Source organism: Ovis canadensis, chromosome 1 (genome assembly GCF_042477335.2).
Source record: "Ovis canadensis isolate MfBH-ARS-UI-01 breed Bighorn chromosome 1, ARS-UI_OviCan_v2, whole genome shotgun sequence".
Classification (NCBI taxonomy): Eukaryota; Metazoa; Chordata; class Mammalia; order Artiodactyla; family Bovidae; genus Ovis; species Ovis canadensis.
The window spans coordinates 267,704,648-267,732,235 of NC_091245.1; the positions used below are offsets into that span (position 1 = coordinate 267,704,648).

General features: G+C 49.2%; 3 protein-coding genes across 5 annotated transcripts in view; 2 read left to right on the forward strand and 1 right to left on the reverse strand.

The window, feature by feature from the left end:
- The window catches only part of TSPEAR (thrombospondin type laminin G domain and EAR repeats), a 170,857-nt gene that overhangs the window by 83,422 nt on the left and 59,847 nt on the right, over positions 1–27,588 (reverse strand). For all 3 annotated transcript variants that reach the window (XM_069566437.1, XM_069566443.1, XM_069566452.1), the window contains exon 2: positions 2,846–3,066. In XM_069566437.1, coding sequence (XP_069422538.1) covers positions 2,846–3,066 — 221 coding nt within the window. The remainder of the gene's footprint in view (positions 1–2,845; positions 3,067–27,588) is intronic.
- Positions 16,243–16,974, forward strand: LOC138427160 (keratin-associated protein 10-8-like). The gene has a single exon (XM_069566493.1). The coding sequence runs from the start codon at positions 16,243–16,245 to the stop codon at positions 16,972–16,974; it is 732 nt and encodes a 243-aa protein (XP_069422594.1).
- Positions 25,197–25,808, forward strand: LOC138427191 (keratin-associated protein 10-8). Its single transcript, XM_069566555.1, has one exon. The coding sequence runs from the start codon at positions 25,197–25,199 to the stop codon at positions 25,806–25,808; it is 612 nt and encodes a 203-aa protein (XP_069422656.1).

A 27,588-nucleotide genomic window follows, 5' to 3' on the forward strand; every position in this document is an offset into this window, starting at 1 on the left:
GAAAAGATAGGAAGGAATAGATTTATAGATAAAATGGAGCAATGTTTTCATACATCACTGGAATTGAGCCAGTATAAATCAGAAGTTGATTCTGATAACTTCAATAAATATATGGTAGGCCCTAGAGCAAATACTATGGGAAATTTTTAAAAATAGGGTAAAAAATCATTAAAGAAATAGAATACTATATTGGAAAATATTTACTAAAAGTAAAAGAAAAACAGTAAAGGAGGATTTGTTGTTGTTGTTGTTGTTTAGTCACAAAGTTGCATCCAACTCTTGCAACTCCATGGACTGTAGACCACAGGCTCCTCTGTCCATGTGATTTTCCAGACAAGAATACTGGAGTCGGTTGCCATTTCCTTCTCCAGGGGAATCTTCCTGACCAAGAGATTGCACCTGCCTCTCCTGCAGTGACAGGCAGACTCTTTACCACTGAGCCACCTGGGAAGCCCAAAGAGGAACTCAATTATGAAAGATGTGAAGTAAGGAGCAAAAAAGAGAAATAGCAGGTGTAAAGCCAACCACAGTTAATGCTCATTATTATGTTGTAGAAAGTCACTGCAAACACTGGACCTTTGCTTCAAGAGGAAACAAAGATTTTGGTTCCTGTGGGCCTCTGGTCTCATTTTCATCAAATAATCAATACATAATGGTGTGCCTCTGTGTCAGCAACGAAGACAGCACACACAAAAAAATTTTTTTAAGCTTTTTTTAAAAAAACTTTTTTTAAAAAGCTAATTCTATAAAGCTTTTAGAGAAAACTTTGGGATAAATCTTCATGTCCTCAGATTTGGCATTGGATTCTAAGATATGGCTTTAAAAGTATAAGCAAGAAAAAAAATAGGTAAATATGACTTCATCAAAATTAAAACATTTTGTACTTCAAAGGAGACCATCAAGAAAGTGAAAAATACAATCCATAGAATGGGAGAAAATATTTGAAAATCCTATATTGCACAAGGAACTTATATCTAGAATATATAAAGAATTCTCATAACACAACAATTTAAAAGGCAAATAATCCAATTAAAAACTAGGCTGAGGACTTGAATAGACATTCCTCCAAAGAAGAGACATAAATGGCCAGTGTGCACATGAAAAAATACACACCATCGCTACCCATCAGGAGAATGAAATCAAAGCCACAGTGAAATACTGCTTCATGCCCACAAAGGTCACTAGAATAATGAAGTCAGATAACAACAAGGGTTGGGGAGGATGTGGAGAAACTGCAAGCTTCATCCAGTGCTGGTGGGGACGTCAGATGGTGCAGCGACTTTGGGAGACAGTCTGGCAGTTTCTAAAATGTTAACCCATCAACTCCACTCCAAACCATATGCACAAGAACGATGAAAATCCATGCCCCTACAAAAATGTGCATACATGAATGTTTATAGTAGCATTATTTGTAATATCCAGAAGATAGCAACAAGCCAAATGTCCATCAATGATGGATGGGGTGATTAAAATGTGGTTTATCCTCACAGTAATCTATGGCATGGCCACAAAAAGGGATGAAGCGCTGATACAGACTTCAACACGGGTGAACCTTGATTACACACTACATAAACCAGTTACCAAGACCATGTCCAGGCAAACCCAAAGATAATGTAAAGTCAATGGGTTGCTACCTAGGGCTGGTGGTGGGGAGTGTGGGGTGAGGGGTGGGAGCCAATGGGCTAAGGGCTTCCTTCTGAAGCCCTCATGTAACAGGCATGAGCTACAACAGGCTGTGGGGAGGGCTGCAGTTGGAGGTTGACTGCACCCAACACCCCTGACATGTGCACCTCAGATATCAGAATCATAGCTCAACAAACCTGTTTTTAAAAAGTTACTGAGAATCACAGGAAATAAAGAGATGGAGTCAATTTTCTGGGAGACCCGTGGATTGGATCTTGTTCAAGAAAGTAGCTGACATGACAAAGACTTTCACCTGAGAACTGGAATTACATAAAACAGAAGACAGTGGAAATTACAGTACTGAAAACGCAATGGCTGGAGCTGAAAACTCAGCGGTTGGGTTTCCATGTAGATTTCATGGAATGAAAGCAGAGAGGATGAGCGAGCAGAAGTCCCTGGGGAGTATCAGGATGGAATCACAGTTGACAGAAAACCCACAGCGAGAGTCTCGGTTATGGAAGGATGGGGCTTTCCAGGTGGCTCAGTGGTAAAGCATCCACCTGTCAATGCAGGAGACATAAGAGACGTGGGTTCAATCCCTGGGTCCGGAAGATCTCCTGGAGGAGGAAATGGCAACCCACTCCAGTATTCTTCCCTGGAAAATTCCATGGACAGACAAGCCTGGTGGGCTACAGTCTATGGAGTCGTAAAGAGTCAGACACAACTGAGCCCGCATGGACACTGCTATGAGAAGATGGAGGATCCTGACTTGGAACGTGAGGGATGGGTCGCATGCCTAGCAGGTGCCTCTCCTGGACCCTGCGGAACCTTCCAGAGTGCTCCCGTCCTGGCAGGAGAGGGTGGGGATGTTAGCTGGATCTGGGGTGGATGGGACTGCAAATCTCAGGTAAGCAGACCCAAGAAGGGTATGTTTTGTTATTTTGTTCACATTTCCTGCCAAAGGATGTCAAACTAAAAACTGTGGCGTCATCTCTCGCCTTTGACATCTCAGCACACCAAAAAGTTACAGTTGCTGTACAGACCCCTGGTGACGGTCATACAGGCTCTGCCTGCACACTTACAGCAACGGGCACCTCAGTACCTGCCAAGGCTGGCCACTCTTGACCTCTCGATGGGCCAGTCGTGCCCTCTGCACACTCTGGCATTGGAACATGCAAAGGCACAGGGGTCATTCTACAGGTAGACAGGAGGAGTCACTGACCTTAGGGGGGAGGCTGGGGACTTTCAAGGTCACAACGATGGAAAATTCCTCCGGGAAGAGGTCACATCTGAAGAAAATCCTCGAGGCAGGGAAGCTCAGGGCATGGGGCGCGGCGGCTGAGAGCTGGAGTCCTCGTGCGCCTTGGACCTGCATCACCCTGACCCCGACAGCAGAGCCATCAGGTGGGACTGCCTCTGCCAGCACATCCAGGGGCCGCAGGTCTGTGTCAAGGAAATCATAGGTGGGTTACAGGGTGTCTGGGCATGACTTCAGCATCTTTACAAGAGCCCTGCAAGCTGAGTGTCCAACTTCCCTCTAACCAGTGAGCAGACAGAGGCACAGAGAGCTTACCCAGTGGGTCTGCCGTGACCTCTCCTCTCCATGGCTCCACCCTGTCCTCTGACTGCCAGGCGTTGTGCTGGGCCTGCTGGAGGTCCGGAAGTCCCCGCCTAGCCCCAGTGCCCAGGAGACAGGCTCCCACATGTGAAGCATCTGGGCCTGGATGCGGCAGGGACTGCATCCGTGCCCCGCAGAGCTGTCTGTGAGGTTCCCTGTGCTGCTGGAGAGTGGGCACCTAAGACCTGGACTCACCCCGGCCTGAGCACTGCCTCCTTCACACGCTGTAGAGGAGCAGGAGGGCTACTGTTCTGAAGTTCAAGGTCATCAGACAAACTACACCCAAGGCCAGATGGTAGGAAAGGACAGTGGGGAGCCGGGTGAGCACCTGTGACTAGCGGTGGGAGTCGTGTCAACCCCACCAACCCCTGGCCCCACAGTGGGAGGGAAGGACTGGCTCAGGGCAGAGCCCATGGCTGCCCCTTGGACCCTTCCAGACTTGGCCACCATGTGTCAGGCTGTGGCTGGGATAAGAGACAGGCACGTGTGAATGAAAACCCCTCCCCAGAGCTGTCTCCCTCGGGGTCTGGCGGTCCTGCTAGGAGGCCTGAGCCTGACATGGAGCTAGCAGTCAGGGCACTACGGGGATGGGTCAGCAAGTCAGCAGGGCTGTGGCCATGAGAGCAAAGGATGCCCCCAGTGCACTCCCACCGCACTCAGGCCCAGTCCCACCCGCCCCAAGGCTGCCCCTGCCCTCTGCTCGGCCCCAGAGGGTGACCAGAGGGGACTCTGTGGAGGCTCCCAGGGCGGGGTGTCACAATGAAGCAGAAGACAAGGGGTATGTTTTCTCTATTAAATCAAGGGGATTTAGGAAGGAAAAGGTCTCTCCAAACCAGTTCAGAGGAAAAACACTGAGTCCAGAGAAGAGAGGAGTGAAGTGAAAGGTCGCTCAATTGTGTCTGCCTCTTTGAAACCCCATGGACTATACAGTCCATCGAATTCTCCAGGCCAGAATACTGGAGCGGGTAGCCTTTCCCTTCTCCAGGGGATCTTCCCAACCCAGGGATCTAACTCAGGTCTCCTGCATTGCAGGTGGATTCTTTACCAGCTGAGCCACAAGTTCAGTTCAGTTCAGTTCAGTTCAGTTGCTCAGTCGTGTCAGACTCTTTGCGACCCCATGAATTGGAACACACCAGGCCTCCCTGTCCATCACCGATTCCCAGAGTTCATGCAAACTCATATCCATCAAGTCAGTGATGCCATCCAGCCATCTCATCCTTTGTTGTCCCCTTCTCCTCCTGCCCCCAATCCCTCCCAGCATCAGAGTCTTTTCCAATGAGTCAGCTCTTCGCATGAGGTGGCCAAAGTACTAGAGTTTCAGCTTTAGCATCATTCCTTCCAAAGAAGCCCAAGAATACTGGAGTGGGTAGCCTATCCCTTCTCCAGCAGGTCTTCCTAACCCGGGAATTAAACCGGGGTCTCCTGCGTTGCAGGCGACAGCCACTCAGAGTCAGAGCACAAAACGTGGAAGGTCGGCGGTGAGAGGGACCAGAGCAGACCGGGGTGGGCAGGGGGAGGGGCGAGGTCCAGAGAACAGAGGGATTCTACCCAGAAGGCAGGAAATTCTTACAGGGAAAGTGGGTGGCCTCAACAAGGGGGGAACTTCAGCTCTTAAAACCAGACCACACTGTCCCACCCCCAGTGCTCAAGTTTCAGAGTTAAGGGCCATCGAGCCTGGGGCACAGCCAGGATGCTTACGTCCTCCTGGAGAGGGCCAAGGGGCATCCTCGTGTGTCTGGAGGCGCCCACAGGGTGTGGCTGTGCCCAAGGGTGTGGGGACGGAGGGCAGGCTGGACACAGATTTGAGGCTCATGCCAGCTGGGCAGCAGCGCTTGGGACCCAGGGATGTGGCAGCCTGAGCAGGGTCTGGGAGGACAGACAGGCGAGAGCCTCTGGGGGATGTGGTGATGGATGGATGGATGCTGCTCTGTGATGGGAGGGCAGGTCACAGCTGTCATTTCCACCACTGAACATGAGAAGCGGCGCACAGCGGGGGGCTTCACTTCGGAAAGCACGCATGTTTAAACTACACTACTCACAGCTTGGGCTCTGATGTACCCAAACGTCCAGGGCAGGAACATTAGCTGTGTGTGTCAGGGGCAGGGCTCCCAGACAGATGCCAGGGTCGGAGGTGGAGGGGAGTCTGTTTCAAGAGCCGGATCCTGACCCCAGCCTTGGGCTGCCCAGGTGAGGGGTGAGGTTGTGCCTGGGCAGGGCCCCTGCAGAGCCTGGGGCAGTAAGCGAACACTGCTCACCCTAAATTCACCCCCAAAATGAGAGACGCAGGGTACATGGGCCCTGCCTGGCTGTGGGCCCACTGTCAAGGTTTCAGCTGTGGCCCCACAGAGGTCCAGCCCCTCCTTCAGGAAATATGGGCCCTCCACCGGGCAGGTCGCCCAGCTGCCAGGACATGACTTGACCTGGCCAAGCCCCAGGCACGGCAACTAGGGAGACCTGGATTCCACTAATCCCAGCTCAAGCCTCTCCCTCCATTGTTAACCGAGACAGCCTCTTCCTGGTACCCTGCCCGCCCCCCAGCTCCACTACCCACCACGCAGCCTCTGCCCTGGCAGGCTTCTGTCCACACAGGCTCTCTCTCTCTGTGCCTCTTCCACACCCCTGCCCTGCCGAGGGTTCTGCAGGTTAAAGAGACGGTGTGTTCATCTTCCTGGGGAAGTCCCGCTGATGCAGGAACCACTGAGTGACTGATTTCATAAAGGTCAGGGATCACAAAGGACATTGGACACTCAGTGATGGAGTCCAGCAAGATAACCCTAACAGATGTGGCGTGGTCACCAGCACCGCTTGGGAGGCTGGACGCACAGATGGACGGTGGCCAAGCCATAGACACGTGGCCAGAGAGGTCTGCCCTACAACCTCAGCAGTGACCAGCCTGGAAGCCAGCACGCAGCCTCTGCACCATCGCCCAGAATGCGGTCAGTGATCACCAGTTTCCTAACATTTGTCCCCACGTCCAGTTCAGGGCCACATGGAGAAAACCAGACCTGCTCCTTGACCGGGGCACATGGGCACAGCTCTGGTCCACCCTGCTTCCCACACCAAGATCCTCCATCAGACTGCACCCAGGCCTTTCTGTCCACTCCAGGCTGTGCCTGAGCCTCTGTCAAACCCAGGGGACGGTGGCAGACCGCCTGCTGGAGCCAGCATAGAATAGATGGGCTTGTTCTCCTTTGGGTCTTGTTCTCATTTGGGTGGTCTTTGTCTATTCCACAAAAGCTCCTTGAAATGCCAGTTTCCGAAATAAACAGTTTGTCCCCAGGTGCTCATGATTTAGCTGAGAGGATGTAGCAGCCGCAGAGAGATGAACTCAAAGCTGGCAACACATAGGTCCTAACCCTGACCTCAGCCTCATAAGACCTGGCCCATGATTGACTCACTGCACCTTCTGAGCCTCAATTGCCTCGTCTGTAAGATGGGAGGGTGGTGACCGGCCCTGTCGGGTACTCAGCGCAACTGAAGAAAGAGCTGAGCAACCTGGGGCTGATCACTGCAACAGACAAGGCAGAAAGCAAAACCTTATCTTCCCCTGGAAGGGTGCCCACTGGGGTCAGGCCAGGGACCCTGGGACAAAAGCCTCCTACAGAATGAGCCCTGGGGCTGGAGAGGGAGCAGAAGGAAGGGCTGGAGTGTGGAAGTGTCTTCACAGGAGGCCTGAGAGGAGGCCCGGGGCTGGGGAGGCAGAGCTCCCTCCAGGACGGCAGTGCCCGGCTGTGTCCCAGGCCCGGGCAGGGCAGCGTCCTGGGGAGGCCTGTGGGGAGGCCTGAGTTTGGCCGAGAGAGTATGCAAAGCGTTTCTGGCCAGAAGCCAGGCTCCTCATCCCCAAGAATAGTCCCTTAGGGAGGCCTCCTGTACGGGGACCATGAAGACTGAGGTTATTCATTGGCTGGGGGCGGCGGGGACAGCTGCCTCTGTTGGATGCCCAGGTGTGAGCCACAGGCTGGCTTCAGATGGCCTCTGAGATGGCCCCTCCATTAGAGGTGGGGAGGGAGGGGGACCACACAGCCAATAAGGTCCTCTTCACTCTGGATTTCACTGAGTTCACTGGGAGCTCGGGGACTAGGAGCAAACTCATTTCCAAGAATTAGGGGTCCCTGCAGGGCAGTGAGACTGACCACCCTGCCCTAGCAACAGAGAGTCCAGTTTGGGCCCAAGGAGAGGCAGATGGAGAAGTGATGGGGTGAGCCAAGAGCTCAGACACCCCTGGGCAAGATGACAGCAGTTCAGGCACCATGGAGGTATAGTTAGTGAGGAGGGATGGCTGACCTGTGGGTGGTGATGGGAAAGTTGGGGTTGAACAGAGAAAAACCCAGGCCCATTCCTCCGTGAGTAGGGCACACATAGTCGTCAGCTCCAGGCAGGGTGGGAAGTGGGACCTCCAATTTAGAGGGAGAGGTTGGGGGCTGTCTTTGTGACCTGAGGTTAAGGAATGTTTCTCAACACTAGACACAAACCATCAGAAGGAAGCTGGATCATCTGCTCACATCAAAATAAGAATTTGTGCCCAAGAAAGGATACCATGGGCCATGCCGTATTCACAGAACAGAGCCTGGGCGGGACTTAAAACTGACAAGGAGTTAACACACATCAGGAGCAAGACACCCAGGACATCAGCAAGGAAAACATGAGAGCATCCATCTCCCCAAAGGCAGGCAATCTGAGAAACAGCCCAAACAGCCTGACCAGTCAGACAAAAGCAAATTAAACAAGGTATCATTTTCCCCCTATTAGACTGGTTAAAAAAGGAAACAGGAAAAAGTATACAGATGGAGCCCAGAAACAGCCTACACATCCATCCAGAGGTGAGCAGATGTGGTACCTACACACGATGGAATACTACTCAGCCCTAAAAAAGAACGAATTAATGCCACTTGCAGCAACGTGGGTGAGACTAGAGAGGATTATACTAGGCGGAGAAAATCACACAAAGACAATACCATATGATGTCATTTATATATGGAACCTAATGTATATCACAAATGAACTTATCTGCAAAATAGAAACAGACTTAGGCACACAGAGAACAGACCTGCGGTTGCCAAGAAGTGGGATGGGGGAGGAAAGGATTGGGAGTGTGGGACTGGCAGATGCAAACTATTGTATGTAGGATGGATAAACAACAAGGTGTTACTGCAGAGCACAGGTGATCACATTCAGTATCCTATCACAAACCATAATGAAAAAGAATCTAAAAGAGAAGGCATATATATAGAGTATAACGGAATCGCTTCACTGTACAGAAGAAATTGACAATATTGTAAATCAACCAGCTTTCAATTTAAATAAAAGATGAAGCACAAAAGGGGAAAACGGTTCCTGTCCCTGTTCTGTGTTTAAATTGGCTTTTCTTCACTTTTTTAAAAGGCGCTGAAGGGATGTGGAGGGAGGCTGGGCTGGGCCACTGGGCTTCGAATGGGATAGGCTGTCTCGGCTTGAGCCTGGCATGTCCCTGGGACGTCCACAGCCTGGAAAGCCACAGCTGTGTGGTGACCTGGCTGTGGAAGCTACAGGGGAGGTGTCAAGAGAGCAGGAAGCCAGCAATGAATGACCAGCAGGCGTGAAGAGCCCCCGGGGTCAGCTCAGGCTAAGCCCTTCTCTTGCATCCACACTTTTAAACTCACACACATCCCCTCCCCCGTCAACCTCCAAGGTCTGCGTTAGCCCGGGAGCCAAGGGCTCTCAGAATGCGGAAAGTTGTCCAGAGGGCCCATCAGAGGGTACAGTGACAACCATGGCCTTGGCGCCAAGCTCTCCTGCAACCTGCCCTCTCAGAGGCCTGGACCCCCTTTCCTGTGGGGTTGTGGGAGGGACTGGAACATCATCAGGCAGGCAGGAGCTGCCCCCCAAGTGAGACTGCCTCCCAGTGATGGGCAGATGGACCACCCACCCCGCAAGGCCAGTGCTGTCAGTCCCGTGCTAGGCCGCTTTGTAGGTCACTCTAACATTCCTGTGAATTTGCGGGAGGCTGTGTCTGCCTATGAAAGGACAGCTGCTGGGGCTGCAAGCAGGTCCCCTAAGAGCCACGTGGCTGGCAAGCAGCTGACTTTAGTTCATGGCGTGTAAACAGGTAACAGGGCTTCCAGGATCCCTCAGTCAGCTGACGCAGGGAAGTCCACACACAGAGTGGGACCAGTCCATCTCCCAGCCCCACATTTGCAGTCCAAACCTGAACCTTCCGTTCCCACCTTTCTCGGATGTTCTCTATAGGGTCCAGCAACTGCCTGACCTCACCAGGCACCTGGATATTCAGGAGACAAAGACAGCACACCATCATGCAGGCAGCGGGGCTGGCACGCGGACAAGGGGGTTGGACAGGATGCTCAGCTGCCCGCAGGGTCCCACCCACAGAAGGCGCCGCCACTGATCCAAAGAGCCGCCTCCCAGTCTTCTCCTGCCAGGAGCAGAGGTGGGTGAGGCCAGGATGGAAGGGCAGCACCCGCCCCAGGGACCTTTGCAACAGAAACACGGCTCACTCCTGCAGGGTGCGATTATCCTGTGATCCAGCCAGCTTTCCGCGTTCCCTTATTGCACGTCCTCCTGGTGAGTGAAGACACATCAGTGATGAATGGGGGTGCAGTGGCCTCGGGTTGTAGGAGGTGGAAGTCCAAACACTCAGCAACCAGGGGCTTGGCTGCTTCCAAATCCTGTGCGTGCAAGTGCCCTGACTCTATTATCCTGAAAACTCGTGCAATGATGGAATCAGAGTGAAAAGAGCCGTGGAGACCAGACCATTCCAAGCCTCCGGTTACAGACCAGGATGGCCAGCACTGAGAGGCGTGTGGATACAGCTGAAGGAGAGGAAGGTCTGTGGTCCTAGTGCTTCCAGGAGGAAAGGAGGATAGTATCAAGTCAACCATAGAGGCTTCGATTGAAGAAACTTAAACTAAAACGGCAAACGGAACCCACCGTGAGCAAAAGGGAGGAGAAGGATGGAAATCAGTGTGACTGAAACAAAAGGAAAATTCACCGAAACCAAAGCTGGGTCTTCAAGAAGATCAATAAAGTTTATGAACTTCTACCAGACTGATGGGGGGGTTGCAGTGCAATAAGAAGAAACGATGTATAAATGTCAAAAAATGAAAAATGAGATATCACTGAACATTATTCAAAAGCTTAAAGGAAACAGACTCACAGACATAGAGAACAGACTGTGGTTGCCAAGGGAGAGGGGAGGGGGGAAGGGATGGATGGGAGTTCGGGATTAACAGATGCAAACTATTATCTATAGGATAGATAAACAGCGAGGTGTCACTCAGAGCACAGGCATCCATATCTTATGATTAAACCATAATGGAAAAGAATTTGAAAATGAATATATATATATATGTATAACTGAATCACTTTGCTGTACAGCAGAATATAAGACTGTAAATCAGTTATACTTCAATAAAATAAAATTTTAAAAGGAGGAATTAAAAGGATAATGAAGAGACTCTACAAATAGCATTATGCCTACATATTCGAATCTTAGATGAAATGGACCAATTCCTTGATAGGCAGAGACTGTAACTGAGTAGGACCCTTCCTGGGACAGACCCTCCCTCCACGTCCTCCACCTGCCTCTTGTTCATAGAAAAACTTTTCATAGTGTTCATGGGGTTCTCGTGGCAAGAATACTGGAACGGTTTGCCATTTCCTTCTCTAGTGGACCACGTTTTGTCAGAACTCTTCTGATAAATGACTCGTCTGTCTTGGGTGACGCGATAGAGCATGGCTCATAGTTTCATTGAGTTACCCAAACCCCATTGCAGCAACAAGGCTGTGATCCATGAAGGGTTAGTGAATAGTGATGTCCCGATGCTGGTTTCAAAGACTTGGTAACTGATCTACACTTCCATGTGATGTTGCTGCTGCTGCTGCTGCTAAGTCGCTTCAGTTGTGTCCAACTCGGTGCGACCCCATAGACGGCAGCCCACCGGGCTCCCCCATCCCTGGGATTCTCCAGGCAAGAACACTGGAGTGGGATGCCATTGCCTTCTCCAATGCATGAAAGTGAAAAGTGAAAGTGAGGTCACTCAGTCGTGTCTGACTCTTAGCGACCCTATGGACTGCAGCCTACCAGGCTCCTCCATCCATGGGATTTTCCAGGCAAGAGTACTGGAGTGGGGTGCCATTGCCTTCTCCATCCATGTGATGTTAACACTAGAGAAAGCTGGAGAGGGGCATATGTGACTTCTTTGTGCTCCTTGTGCAGTTACTCCATAAAATAAACTAAAAAAATCACCCCACAAGCTCAGACCATGCCTGGACCAGCAGAAGTCCTATGTGTGCTCTGAACCTGTCAGGCCAGCTGCTGCCTGCACCCCGCCCTTCATGACGGTCCCTAAGGAAGGAGAATGGACACCAGTTTGACTCCTCCTTCCACACAGAACCTGGCCTTGGGTCAGCCTCAGGGCAGGGACAGCACTTATTAGGGGCTGGTTGTGTCCTGAGAAGATGCTGCTGCCCCAGCCCCAGTACCTGTGAGTTTGACCTTATTTCGAAATAGGGTCTTTGCAGATTAATCAAGATACAATGAGGTCTTCGGAGTGTCTCTTAATCCCACCTGACTCGTTTCCTCATAGAAAGGGGAAGTTTGGAGGCAGACACGTGCCCATGTGGAAAATGCCCTGTGATGATGGAAGCAGAGATCAGGGTGATGCTTCTACAAGTGATGGAACCCCAAGAATTGCCAGAAAAGTCCAGAATCCAGGGAAGAGCTAAGAGACCCTGGGACAGCTTGTCCCCCAGAGCCTCAGACAGCATTAACCTCCCACGTTTGACGTCCAGACTAAGACCCACTCGTGTTGTGTGAGCCTGCCAGTCTGTGGGGCTGTCACTGCTGCCTTGAACGCTGGGCCAGGGCTGCCTGCAGACCAGGACTCACATTATCTTTATTTAGAACCAAACACACCTCCTCGCGGACCTTCCAGCCATACGACATTGGTCAGCCAGCCCGGCAACCCCAGCAGCACTCACCCTGACCAGGCCAGGACGCAGCGCCCACAGACACAGGTCCACCTCTGCCCCCAGTGACACTGGTGAAAACAAGATAGCTGACATCCACCCAGGGTTGCTTCCTAGGCCAAAACCAAGTAAAGACGTTCCAGGCTGACTTTAAGAGAGAGCTGAGCTCCTGGGACAGAAACAGTTGCCACTTGTTTTCTGAATCTGCTCTCAACAGCGACCAGGAGGGAGGGTGTGGAACCTCCCCCAGGACAATACACACACCAGAAGGGGAAACAAAACAGTGGCCCAGACGCTTCACACACTCACTCATGCACACACTCACATCCTCACCTTCCTCCAGCCCCTCCACCACCACCACGGCGGCCTCCACTTTGCTACAGCAGCCGGGTCTGTCTGCCTGGGTCCTGTGACTCCTGTACCGGTTCCTCCTGGTGGACGGAGGAGGACAACTGTCCAGAGAGCTGCTGCGAATCCCCCTGCTGCGCCCCCAGCTGCTGCGCCCCGGCCCCCACCTGATCCTGGCCTCGTACTGCCAGCAGTCCAGCTGCCAGCCCTCCTGCTGCACCTCCTCCCCCTGCCAGCAGGCCTGCTGTGAGCCTGTCTGCTACAGGCCCGTCTGCTGCAGGCCTGTCTGCTGCAGGCCCGTCTGCCACACAGGGAAGATCCCCTGGAGGAGGAAATGGCACCCCACTCCAGTATTCTTGCCTGAAAAGTCCATGGACAGAGAAGCCTGGCGGGCTACAGTCCATGAGGTCACAAAGAGACACAACTGAGTGACTGAGCATGCACTGTTGCATACCCATCTGCTGCAAGCCTGTCAGTCGCACACCTGTTACACACTAGTCTGTTGTACACATGTCTGCTGCAAGCCTGTTAGACATTTGTTTGTTATACACCTGTCTGCACACACCTGTCACACACCTGTGTATTGCACACCTGTCTGCTGCAAGCCTATCTGCCTTTCAGTCACTCTACCTGGAGGTTTCTCTTTAATGCTAATTTTAAGTGGGTCTTCTGGTGTTGAATTTGCTCAGTTTTTGTCTGGCATCATTTTGTTTTACCTTCACCTTTGATGGTGATCTTACAGGTTTGCAGTTAGTTATTTTCTTTCAGCCCCTTAAAGATGACCTCTCATTGCCTCCTAACTTTCCTCTTTTCTGATGGGAAAACTACTATAAATCTTCTGCTGCTGCAACTATGAAGTTAATGTTTATTTTTCCTCTGATTGTTTTCAACAATTAGTCTCTATCTTTGACTTTCATCAGCTTCATTATGATCCACTTAGGTGTGGCTTCGTTAATATTTAGTTCTCTTAAGGTTTATATTATTGCTTGAATTTGTAGCTTGAATCTGTTTTAGAAAAAGATTTACCATGATCTCTTCAAATATCCCCCATTATATCTCTTCCTTTCATTTTGGGCTCCAAGGAGGAAAAAAAAAAAGTGAAATTGCCTCACCACGTTCTCCCATATTTATTCAGTTATTTTCCCTCCTTTTTACGTTCTAACCTCATCCTAAATGCTTCATAGCTTCTACTAGTAATCCACCCTCTGGCTGTCTCTTCTTCTATTAAATCCACCTATCGAGTCATAAATACTGTTGTTACATTTCTGCAATTTTTTGAGTCCAGAATTTCTACTTCTTTTACACATTTTTCAGTTTTAGATAAAACCATCCACCCTTACATCTGTTTCCTTAAGCACATTCATCACAATTGTTGTAAACAGCATGTCTGACAGCTCTAATGCTGGGTCACCTGTGGCTTTGTTTCTACTGTCTGTTTTGTCTCTTGGTGCTCTTCCTTGGCATGGCTGTCATCCATGATTGCATGGCTGAGGTTGTGTATGCAAACTCCTAGCAGCTCTGAAGGCTTCTCTGCTTCTGAAGAGATTCACCACACCCTGGGCAGATGGCTTGGGTGTGGCCGGGGACTGTTACTGTTGTGAGGCTGGGAGGCACACTCTGTAAGTGCTCGTCTACGTCTGGTTTTCCCCACTCCTAGGACTGAGCTCTTTGGGGTCCTGGCCGAGAGCTGCTCCTTTTTGGCTAGTCTTAACTCTGGGTTTTGTCTCCTTGGTAGAGACTGCAAAAACTCTGCTTGGCTTTCAGTGGCTTTCTGATGACCTTCTAAGTATCTTCCCTGCACAGCATGAAACTCGGCAGACGCCTTGAGGATTCAATCTACATTTCTAGAGCTCTGCCTCCCATTTGCCTGGGATCTTGTCTCCTCAAGTCCTTGCTGCCTCCATGTTCACAAACCCCATGTAATTTTCTCCAGCCCCCTGAGATCTCAGGAGCTCTGCTGGCTTCTCTTCATTGTAGTTGCAGCCTTTGGCCACGTTTCTCCTCTGTGCACCCAAAGCCGAGACTCGTCAGCCACATTTCAGGGAAAAGCCATCAGGAAAAGCTGGCTCACCCCTCTAAAGTTCCCTAACATTCAACAAGTTTGCCTCTCAATTCTTAGTTTGATCAGTGGCCCTCCAAAGCTTTGAACAGATGTTTGAGTTTTATCCAGCTTTCCAAGTTCTCCTCGGCAGGAGTGTATCTGGCACTGGCTCCTTATCATAGATGGAAACAGACATCTCTCTTTCTCTCTTCTTCTGTGTGTGTGTGTCTGTCTGTTTCTCTCTCTATCTCATGCATTCCCAGTCTATATGATGAGTTCCTGTATCTCCAGAGAGGCCAGGAACCTGAGCACAAGTGGCCAGGTTCAAATGTATTTTATTTGTATAACTCAAAATATGCAGACAGACAACTCAGCTCACAATTTGACTGAAATCCTAGACCCCTCTCTTGCCTTTCATAGACTTCCAAGGAGTTGAGAGGCCTGGACTGAGCCCCATTATTGGAAGCACAGAACAGCCAGGAAGGGTGAGAATTTGAGCACCCAGACTTAGCAGAAGCATCAGTGCCCCCCAGAGTCCTCCCACAGGGGTGAGGTGTCAATTCTCCAGGCCGATGCACACCACACTGTGCTGGACCTGGTAGTCACAGCATCGCAGGGCACCAAGAACTTGACTTTCCTAGCCCGGCAGCTCAGGGCTTGGCTTGTTCATCTTTGCTTTTCTGAGCCTGCTTCACAGATAGGGAGGTCCCCAGGTGTGCACACAGTGGTCCCGTCAGTCAGGGAAGCTGGAGTTAGGCTAGATGGATCTCTCATGCAGCCAGTGCTGACCCCTGACACATTACTGCAGACATATTTCCTTCCTACCTTGATGCTATGTTCTGTCATAAATGTCATAAAAGTTATGACCAACCTAGACAGCATATTAAAAAGCAGAGACATTACTTTGCCAACAAAGGTCTGTCTAGTCAAAGCTATGATTTTTCCAGTAGTCGTGTATGGATGTGAGGGTTGGACTATAAAGAAAGCTGAGCACCGAAGAATTGATGCTTTTGAACTGTGGTGTTGGAGAAGACTCTTGAGAATCCCTTGGACTGCAAGGAGATCCAACCAGTCCATCCTTAAAGGAAATCAGTCCTGAATATTCATTGGAAGGACTGATGCTGAAGCTGAAACTCCAATTCTTTGGTCACCTGATGTGAAGAATTGACTCATTAGAAAAAACCCTGATGCTGGGAAAGATTGAAGGCAGGAGGAGAAGGGGATGACAGAGGATGAGATGGTTAGATGGCATCACTGACTCAATGGACATGAGTTTGAGTAAACTCCAGGAGTTGGTGATGGACAGGGAGGCCTGGCATGCTGCAGTCCATGGGGTCACAAAGAGTCGGACACGACTGAGTAACTGAACTGAACTGAAAGGTGCTCAAGATGTGTCAACAGACTTCCAGATACACTCAAGAGTTTTAAGAGCTGAGCTCATAAAACCAAACAAAAACTGGCACTAATGAGAGATCATGGGGTTCCAAATACCAATCAGGAAGAGAGGGTGTTGTGAGCCAAACACACAACACAGAGGAGGGGTATAAAGCCAACAGCCTGAGCACCTCACACACACACACACACACACACACACACACGCGCGCGCACACACTCACTCAAACCCTCCTCCAGCTCCTCTACCTCCACCATGGCAGCCTCCACTCTGTCCATCTGCTCCAGCGACCTGAGCTATGACTGTCCAGAGAGCTGCTGCGAGCCCCCGTGCTGTGCCCCCAGCTGCTGCGCCCCGGCCCCCCGCCTGACCCTCCTCTGTGCCCCAGTGAGCTGCGAGTCCAGCCCCTGCTGCCAGCCAGCCTGCAGCAGCTCCTGCCCAGCCTTGTGCTGCCAGCAGTCCAGCTGCCAGCCTTCCTGTTGCACCTCCTCCCCCTGCCAGCAGGCCTGCTGTGAGCCCGTCTGCTGCAGACCCGTCTGCTGCAGGCCTGTCTGCTGCACACCTGTCTGCTGCACACCTGTCTGCTCTGAGGGTTCCCCGTGCTCAGCCCCCTCGTCCTGCTGCAGACCCTCCTCCTCCGTGTCCCTGCTCTGCCACCCTGTGTGCCGCCCCGCCTGCTGTGTGCCCGACTCCTCTTGCCAACCCAGTTGCTGCCGCCCGGCCTCCTCTGTGTCCCTGCTCTGCCGGCCCGTGTGCCGCCCTGCCTGCTGTGTGCCCACCTCCTCTTGCCAGCCCAGTTGCTGCCGCCCGGCCTCCTCTGTGTCCCTGCTCTGCCGGCCCGTGTGCCGCCCCGCCTGCTGTGTGCCCACCTCCTCTTGCCAGCCCAGTTGCTGCCGCCCGGCCTCCTCTGTGTCCCTGCTCTGCCAGCCCGCATGCTCCCGCCCGGCTTGCTATGTCCCTGCCTTGGCCCTGGAGCCCTGCTGCTGAGTGTTCCCCTCAAGGTCATCCCAAAGTGTGCGAACTCACAGTCATCTGCAACCTTGGACTCCTTACTGAGAGCCTAGACAGCTTTCCCATCACCGCCCCAGGCCCTGCCGTGAACGCCACCAGGTCACCCCTCCTGGGACTGGCACACCCACTTCTTCCGGTGCCGACTCCCCTCCCGCCACCCTGTCCTGGGTCAGCCTTCCCTCCACAGCCTGTATGGCAGCCCAGCTCTCCCAGGGGTTTGAGCCTCATGTGGCATGAAGGAAGAGATGATAAATGCTTGGACTTGGTTTCTCACCCTCGTCCCCCGTGCTCTGGTGCAACCCCTGCTCCTCTACTCGTTCCTAAGCTGGTTTCAATTTCTCCTCCCCTGTGAACTGTCAGTCCCTTCCAATAAATTCCTTTCCTGATCAGTTTAGTCACAGTTCATTTCTGTTGTTTCCAACTAAGGCCCTTGCTGGATGCTCCCCCCTGTAAGGTGGTCCTGGGTCACTCCCAAGGGCTTCCCTGTTCCTGCCCCTTCAGTGGTGTCCGTCAGCCCCCACTCCCGAAAGATCAGGAGATAGCCCCATGGGAGAAGTGAGCTTTGCCTATCCTTACAGCACACACACACACCTTGACTGGAGGTCGATTACAGAGCTGAATGTGGAAGGCAAAATATTGAAGAGCCAGGAGAAATGTCAATAACCTCAGTTATGCAGATGACACCACCCTTTATGGCAGAAAGTAAAGAACTAAAGAGCCTCTTGACGAAAGTGAAAGAGGAGGGTGAAAAGGTTGGCTTAAAGCTCAACATTCAGAAAACGAAGATCATGGCATCCAGCCCCATCACTTCATGGCAAATAGATGGGGAAACAGTGGAAGCAGTGGCTGACTTTGTTTTTCTGGGCTCCAAAATCACTGTAGATGGTGACTGCAGCCGTGAAATTAAAATTCACTTACTCCTTGGAAGGAAAGTTATGACCTAGATAGCATATTGAAAAGCAGAGACGCTACTTCGCCAACAAAGATCCGTCTAGTCAAGGCTATGGTTTTTCCAGTGGTCATGTATGGATGTCAGAGTTGGACTACAAGGAAAGCTGAGTGCTGAAGAACTGATGCTTTTGAACTGTGGTGTTGGAGAAGACCCTTGAGAGTACCCTAGAGTGCAAGGAGATCCAACCAGTCCATCCTAAGGGAGATCAATCCTGGGTGTTCATTGGAAGGACTGATGCTGAAGCTGAAACGCCAATACTTTGGCCACCTGATGCGAAGAGCTGTCTCATTTGAAAAGACCGTGATGCTGGGAAAGATTGAGGGCAGGAGGAGAAGGGGACAACAGAGGATGAGATGGTTGGATGGCATCACCAACTCAATGAACATGGGTTTGGGTGGACTCCGGGAGTTGGTGATTGACAGGGAGGCCTGGCGTGCTGCGGTTCATGGGGTCACAAAGACTGAGCGACTGAACTGAACTGAGAATAATACACTGAACAATGTCTTCATGACATTGTGGTAGGCAAAGACTTTTGAAGCAGGACATAAAAAACATTAAGCATAAAAGAAAAGAATCAATAAACTGGACTTCATTAGAATTAAGAACTATTCACAAGAGGTAAAACTATCATTATGTGCAGATGACATGATACTACACATGGAAAACCATAAAGATTCCACACAAAAGCCACTAGAACTGATAAGTGAATTCAGCAGAGTAGCATGATACAAGATTAACACACAGAAATCGGTTGCATTTCTTTATACTAACAATGACATATCAGAAAGGGAAAGGAAAAAAACATTCTTTTAAAATTGCATCCAATAAAAGACACAACTTGGGAATAAGCCTGACCACAGAGGTGAAAGACTTATATGCAGAGAACTATGAAATATCAATAAAGGAAACTGAAGATCGAAAGAAGTGAAAAGATATTCCATGCTCTTGGTTTGGAAGAATTAATATTGTTAAAATGTCTGTACTACCCAAAGCAATCTACAGATTTAAAGTAACCCCCATCAAATTACCCACATTTTTTACAGAACTAGAACAAATAATTCTGAAATTTATATGGTACCATAAAAGTCCCAGAATTGTCAAAGCAAGCCTGAAGAAAAAGAACAGAACTGGAGGCATAGCCTTCAAGACTTCAGACAATACTACAAAGTTACAGTAATCAAAACACCACAGCATTGGCACAGAAACAGACATGGATCAGATATGGATCAACAGAACAGACTAGAGAGCCCAGAAATAAACCCACACACCTACAGTCAATTAATCTTCAACAAAGGATGCAAGAATATACAATAGAGAAAAGACAGTCTTTTCAACAAGTCATGTTGGGAAAGCTGGACAGCGATATGCAAATCAATGAAGTTAGAACAGACTGTCACATCCTACACAAAAATAAACTCAAAATGGCTTTAAAACACAAATATAAGACATGACCCCATAAACTCCTAGAAGAGAACATAGGCAAAACATTCTCTGACATAAGTTGTACCAATGATTTCTTAGGTCAGTCTCCCAAAGCAATAGGAATAAAAGCAAAAATAAACAAATAGGACCTAATCAAACTGATAAGCTTTTGCTCAGCAAAGAAAACCATAAACAAACAAAAAGACAACCTGCAGACTGGGAGAAAATATTTGCAAATGATGCAACTGATAAAAACTTAATTTCCAAAATATACAAATAGCTCATACAACTCAATAACAAACAAACAAAAAAAAAAGTGGGCAGAAGATCTAAATAGACATTTCTCCAAAGAAGACATACAGATGGGCCACAGGCATATGAAAAGATGCTCAGCATCACTAATTATTGGAGAAATGCAAATCAAAACTACAATGAGGTACCACCTCAGATTGGTCACAGTGGCCATCATCTAAAAATCTACAAATAGTAAATGCTGGAGGGGGTGTGGAGAAAAGGGAAGCCTCCCTACACTGTCGGTGGGAATGAAAATTGGTTCAGTCACTATAGAGAACAGTATGGAGGTTCCCTGAAAAACTAAAAATTGAGTTACCATATGATACAGCAATCCCACTGCTAGGCATATATGCGAGAAAACTGCCATTTGGAGAGAAATATGCATCTCTATGCTCATAGCAGCACTGTTTACAATAGCCAAGACCTGGAAGCACCTACATGTCCATTGACAGGTGAATGGATAAAGAAGGTGTGATATATATAAAAAAGAATGAAAAAAAATTTTTAATGAGATAATGCCATTTGCAGCAACAAGGGCCTTATCATACACAATCAACATGGAGATTATCATACTAAGTGAAGTACATCAGAAAGAGAAAGAGAAATACTGTACAAATATCACTTATGCATGAAGTCTAAAATACGACACAAATGCACACATTTATGAAGCTGAAACAAACATAGAGAACAGACTTTTGGCTGCCAAGGGAAAGTGAGGAATAACTTAGGAGCTAGGGATTAGGAGATACACACTACTGTATATAAAATAAACAAGGACCTACTATACAGCACAGGGAACTATATCCAATACCCTGTAATAAATCATAATGGAAAATAACATGAAAAAGAATAAGTATATATGTATAACTGAATCACTATACGCCAATAAAAAGAACTGTTCATCGAAAGACACCATGGGGCTTTCCTGGCAGCTAGTGGTAAAGAACCTGCCTGCCGGTGCAGGAGACATGGGTTCAACCCTTGATCCAGGAAGATCCCACATGCCGCGGAGCAACTAAGTCTGTGTGCCACAACTACTGAAGCCTGCGCGCTCTAGAGCCCGTGCTCCACAGAAAGAGAAACCACTGCAATGTGAAGCCCATGCACCACAACTAGAAAGTGGCCCCTGCTCTCCACAATCAAGAAGGGAAACAGCCCATGCAGCAACAAAGAACCCTCGTAGTCAAAAACAAATAAATGAAAGTTCTCAGAAAAGAAAGACACCATGAACTCACACATCTATTGGAATGACTCGTATTAAATAAAGACTGTGACACCCAGTGTCACAACGAAGTGGAGGAACCAGAATTCCCACACATTTGCTGTTTCGAAGATAGAAGGTGACTATATACACACTTACATTCCTCAACATGCTGGGGGAGAGAGTCCATACTGCATATTCCAATTTACATGCAACTTCAGAAAAGACAAATGCAGTCTAGATGGAGAGGAGAGCTATGGTTCAGGGTCAGGAGGGGGTGGGATTGTCTCTGAAGGAGCACGTGGGAACTCTGGGGATGACGGGAAAGCTCTAGATCTTGCTGTGATCTCATGGTGTTCATGTTTCCCAAAACTCAGCAAATGAAACTCTGAATAAGTCCATTTTGCAGTATGTAAATCATGCCTCTATGAAGTTGACTTCTTGAAAAGGACATCCTCAAGAAAATGAAAATCACAGCCCTGGACCTGGACGAGCTGGATGCAAGTGACTGTCCTGTCGGGGGTGGGCTGCAGCCACTTGCACCGGCTCTCGAGGGCTGACCGTGCATCGCTGTGCATTTGGTAACATCACAGTGGTAGCAAAGCTGAGGGTGTCCACACCGTGGAAACTGACAAACACAACACACCAGGGCTTTCTTGTTTTTGTTTTACAGCCAGACAGTTATTATATATTTACTGGCACAAAACTGCATAGATACAAATATAACTCATATTCAGAATGTATAATAAATTTCTACAAATCAGTAAGAAATGCAATTAACCCTACTAAAAAATCAAACGACTTGAACAGACACCTCCCAAGAAAAGATATCTGAATGTTCAACTTTACTGCATCAGGAATGCAAATTAATTCAACATCGTGTACTGAAATGGAGCAGGACCCTGTGGTCTTATCCCTCATGCCTTCAGTCTACCTTTTGTCTATAGAAAACTTTAGCCAAATAATAATTTTAATCAGAGAAGTGAGAAAACAGAAGCAAAGGAAAACAGTCCAATAAGACTAAATAATATTTAGTCATTAAGCAAAGTCAAGGACCTTCAGTTCCTTCTCAAGGGCAATATATTCTGAGTCATCTCCTGTGAACTGTCTTACAGCTACTGAAACCCCCACTGGGTGGAAGAAGTCACCTACATTAGGACCAGACTGTAGCCAAGACATAAGATGCCAAATTCTGAGAACTGGCTCCAAAGAAATGGGAACAAACTGACCCTGGAAATGAATATTAACTGTACTTAGTCAAGATGATGCTGGTCAGACAACCGATGACTAATTTCCAGATGACTGTCAGAGCTGACTGTGCTGTTTATCCAGGTAACTTCTCCCTCCAGCAATAAAACCTCTTACCCTCTTATTGTTGGTGGGGGCCAAGGCGGTGGTGGGGGCGGGCAGCCAGCCTTTGGATAAGAGCCTGCCCTCCCCCCACCTGCCAGCATCCAAAATAAAGCAAACGTGCCTTTCCTCCAACCTTCCCTCTATATTGGCTTTTGAGCAAGCAGCTGGACCCCACTTTCAGTAACAGTAACCCTATATTTTCCATAAGGGATAAAAACACCTTTTAAAAAACTATAGAGCAACTGAAATTCATAAAACTCACTTGTGGGGAAGTAACTCTGTAAAAAGTTGTTAGTCAGTATATGCTAAACTACAGATACCCCTTTCATGTGACCCAGCATTTCAACACTGGGGTATATACCAAAAAGAAATTAGTGAATACGCCCACCAAAAGCAAAATATACAAGAATTTTTATAGCAGCATCTTTCATATTAGCCAAAATCTAGAAATAATCCAAATCTCCATCACCGGGAAAGAGAATATTAAGTAAAACACAGTGGGGTTTAATGCAATGGTTTTCATCACAGCAGTACAATGAGCTATATGACTCAGGCAGCCACATGGGTGCTTATTTCTGATGTTTGTTGAGTAAAATAATGAACAAAAAAGTAGAGAGAACAGATGAAACTAATCAATGGGAGAAGGTGGAAATGTGACTCCTCCTAGGGAGAAGTGAGTTAACTGAGAAACAGCACAGGGGGACAGCTAGAATTCTGGGAATGTTCTCCACCTTCAAAAAATATACTGGAGGAAAAGTTTCCCAATCCAGAGGACCATCCCAAGCTAAACTATCAGTCAAGTGTAAGGGCAGAATAAGGCATTTTTTAGTTATGCTAGACTCAAAAATTAATCTCCCATAAACCTGTTTTCAGAAAACCACTTGAGGGTGTGCTCCACCCAAATAAGGGCATCAACTCAGAAAGAAAATGACACCGCATTGGGGAAATAAGAGACCCAAGAGAGAGAGGAGGAAAATCTAAAGACAATAGTGAAGAGAGATCCTTGAATGATACCTGCACATCTGGCTGAGAGAAGAGCCAACGGATCGGTTTAGTTCACTCACTCACTCGTGTACGACTTTGCGACTCCATGGAGTGCAACACACCAGGCTTCCCTGTCCATCACCAATTCCTGGAGCTTGCTCAAGCTCATGTCCATTGTGTTGGTGATGTCATCCAGCCATCTCATCCTCTGTCATCCCCTTCTCCTCCTGCCTTCAATCTTTCCTAGCATCAGGGTCTTTTCCAATGAGTCAGCTCTTCCCATCAGGTGGCCACAGTATTGGAGTTTCAGCTTCAGCATCAGTCCTTCCAAAGAATATTCAGGACTGATCTCCTTTAGGATTGACTGGTTTGATCTCCTTGCAGTCCAAGGGACTCTCAAGAGTCTTTTCCAACATTAAAGTTTAAAAGCATCAATTCTTTAGTGCTCAGCTTTCATTATGATCCAACTCTCACATCCATACATGACTACTGGAAAAACCGTAGCTTTGACTAGATGGACCTTTGTTGGCAAAGCAATGTAATGTCTCTGCTTTTTAACGTGCTGTCTAGGTTTGTCATATATCGGCCAATAGGTATAGACCCACAAATACAGAGGGCTCCGGAAAATGGATTTCCAAAAATAAATGAAGCCAATAGATTCCCTGTTATGTTGGAACCTCTTGAATGAGCATGGGATGAATTAGAGAACCTGGGAATGGTTTATTGATAGGTACACAGAAGAATCAATACTTTCAAATTGTGGTGTTGGAGAAGACTCCTGAGAGTCCCTTGGGCTGCCTGCAAGATCAAACTAGTCAATCCTAAAGGAAATCAACCCTGAATATTCATTGGAAGGACTGATGCTGAAGCTGAAACACCAATACTTTGGCCACCTGATGTGAAGAGTTGACTCCTTGGAAAAGACCTTGATGATGGTAAAGACTGCGGGCAAAAAAAGGAGAAGGGGGTGGCAGAGGATGAGATGGTTGGATAGCATCACCAACTCATTGGACATGAATTTGAGCAAACTCCAGGGGATGGTGAAGATCAGGGAAGCCTGGTATGCTGAAGTCCATGGGATCTCAAAGAGTCAGTCATGACTTGGCAACTGAACAACCCCAGAAAGATAAGCAAATAAACCCAAGATGCAATTGTTAACTCTAAGAAATGAAAAACACAAGCAAAAACAAAACATGTATAAATAAGGAAGTTAAATCTCGTTTCACTACACAGACTTGGCTATGGACAATGTTCAACTAAAATACTAATAATAATACAGATTTTGACCATGAGTTTAACCAAATATTGGGGTTTCACTGCCTTCTGACTATGCAGAGAGGGAGTTTTCTTGGGGCTGATGGAAAACAAGAGAAAGCCTTCCTTCTACAATAGGAAATCAGATCATATCTAAATGTGAAAACTCAGATATAACATAATATGCATATAAGAAACTGTGAGATAAATAGAACTAAAAACAGTGTTTCAGATGAGCACTGGAAAAGACGCATATAGGGATGAGCCGTGGACACCCTGCCTCCAGGTCTGCAGATGGAGAGGGTAAGAGGGTACCCTCCCACCAGGATACCTGTTGTTCAACACAAGAGGGTCTGCAACATGTGTGGAGCATCTGTAGGCACAAAACATCCTGGGACCAGAATTCATATCAAAGAAACACAAAGAGGTGGAGAGAGCAGTCAAGGCTCTACAGACACACCCAGAGAGTCTGCATCTCAATGCTTGTTTTTAAGACACAAAAACACCTCCAGTCATCAGAAGGCTCAAGGACGGTGGGATAAACATCTCACAGTAAATAAACTAATAACCTCATCTGGGAACATCCTCTTAGCAGTAACGAGGAAAAAGAAGGTCTGTTGAGCCTCAGGTGAGGCAGAGCATCCCAGGGAGGGATATAAAAGCCCCAGTGCCCACAGCACCTCACTCACCCACCAATCACACCCCCAACTGGAACACCTCTCAGCACAAACCCCCAGCATGGCCGACACCTGCTGTTCCAGGACTTGCGTTGTTGCTGCATCCACCTTGTCTGCCTGCTCCAGCGACCTCAGCTGTGGCAACCAGGTCAGCTCACCCAGTGCCTGCATCGGCTCCTCCTGGCAGGTGGACGATTGCCAGGAGACCTGCTGCGAGCCCACCTGCTGTGCCCCCAGCTGCTGTGCCCCAGCCCCACGCCTGACCCTCATCTGTGCTCCAGTGAACTGCGAGTCCAGCCCCTGCTGCCAGCCAGCCTGCAGCAGCTCCTCCCCCTGCCAGCAGGCCTGCTGTGAGCCCGTCTGCTGCAGGCTTGTCTGCTGCACACCTGTCTGCTGCAGGCCTGTCTGCTGCAAGCCAGTCTCTTGCGCACCTGTGTGCTGCAGGCTTGTCTGCTGCACACCTGTCTGCTGCAGGCCCGTGTGCTGTGAGGCCTCCCCCTGCCCAGCCCCCTCATCCTGCTGTAGACCCTCCTCCTCCGTGTCCCTCCTCTGCCGTCCCGTGTGCCGCCCTGCCTGCTGTGTGCCCACCTCCTCCTGCCAGCCCAGCTGCTGCCACCCGGCCACCTCCGTGTCCCTCCTCTGCCAACCCTCATGCTCCAGCCCAGCCTGCTGAGTCCCCGCCTGAGTCTCGGACCCCACGTCCCCTTGGAGCCAGCAGGTTCCAGGGATCCTGCCCTCCATCAGACACACTTGAGCTCCCTGACCCCCCTGGCTTGCTTGGCCTGTTCTCCCCAAGTCTGGCTCAGCACACGGAAAAGACCAGACCCCACTGCACCCCAGCCCTGGCCAAGCTCTGCGGGCCTGACCTGCTCAGGGAACTCCTCTCCTGACTTTGGCCCATGAGTGCCCTGGCTATTCCATACCTGCTTCCTTAATGCCTGGTCATCCTGGGCCCTGCTGACCTTGATCCTGACCTGAGCAGTGTTGCTCTGCATCTCTGAGCACCAATAAAATTTCTGCTGCCCTCATTGGGTCTCCATGCTGACACCTGGGGCAGGAGGGGTGGGTATGAGGCCTAGCCCTCCTTTACATCATCACATCTGGGGAACCTGAGGGGCTCCTGCACCTGACACCAGTCTGCCTTGTGCCACTGTTCAGCTGTCCAGGCATCACCCTAGCCCTGCTGCGCTCCTGAAGCTTTGCTCTTGGGCAAGCCCTGTAGGTACCACCTGGGCTCAGATCAAAGACACCCCCCCCCAACTCCCTGTGGTAGAGGCAGCCTCTCCAGTCCCAGGGACCACCAGGACCCAGCAGCGCTGGGAGGGGGACATGGGGTGACTGTGGCAATTGGCGGGCCCAGCATCCAGACACCCACCCTCCCAAGAGGACTCACTCACCCACTCACAGATGCTGGGAGGCCCCGGGCTCCAGCATGTGCCAGTTGCTGGGAAGCCGAAAGCAGACAAACTGCAGCCTCTGGAGCACCCCCTCCCCGCTGCCTGCCAGGCTGGGCTGGTGGAGAGCTGATGGGAAAGGCTAGACCTCGGGCGGTGACGATGGACAAAGCCCTGAACAGTGTGAGCACCTGTCTGATTATGGGCAGGAGACACATGGGAACACACGTGTCCAATGGAGCCATATTTGGTGTCACACACGACCAAGCATCAGAGAACAGACTCCTGGAGTTGAAGTCCTGAGCAGAGGCGCAGACACGATGACAAGACAATCACCTCGTTGTCCCCAAAGGGTTCTAGGTCTTTACTCCTTAACAACAGTGTAGATTCACAGCACAGGGGCACACGCTTATCTATCTTTGCCAACTTGATAAGGAAAAACTTATGTGGAAGGGAGGTTCAAGAGGGAGGGGACATATGTATACCTATGGCCGATTCATGTTCATGTATGGCAGAAACCAATACAATACTGTAAAGCAATTACTCTTCAATTAAAAATTTAAACAAAGATTTAGGCAAATAGTATTTTGAGAATAAAGAGCATGGAACATGTATGTAGTTAAATGTAAAAATGAAAAGAAAAAGCTTATCATGGTTTCTTTTGCCTGAACACAGAGCATCCCAAAGTGTGGGTCCACCATTATTGATTTATTAGCACTAGGTGGACACACACTTAAAAGTCTCCCTGTGTGTGCTCACTCAGTCGTGTCTGACTCTTTGCGACCCCATGGACTGTAGCCCACCAGACTCCTCTGTCCATGGAATTTTCCAGGCAAGAATCCTGGACTGGGTTGCTATTTCCTACTCCAGGGGATCTTCCCAACCCAGGGACCAAACCTGCATATCTTGCGTTTCCTGCATTGGCGGGTGGATTCTTTACCACCTGGGAAGCCTCAAAGTCTCCCTACTTCTGACTATTACAAACGTCACCACTAGACAAGTCCTCAGCACACACCCATGGCACTAGTGCACACAGCGCTTAAATTCCCAGACATGGGA

Bases quoted from the DNA above. Each gene is read 5' to 3' on its own strand.
- LOC138427160 (XM_069566493.1), top strand. From the start codon at position 16,243: ATGGCAGCCTCCACTCTGTCCATCTGCTCCAGCGACCTGAGCTATGAC.
- LOC138427191 (XM_069566555.1), top strand. From the start codon at position 25,197: ATGGCCGACACCTGCTGTTCCAGGACTTGCGTTGTTGCTGCATCCACC.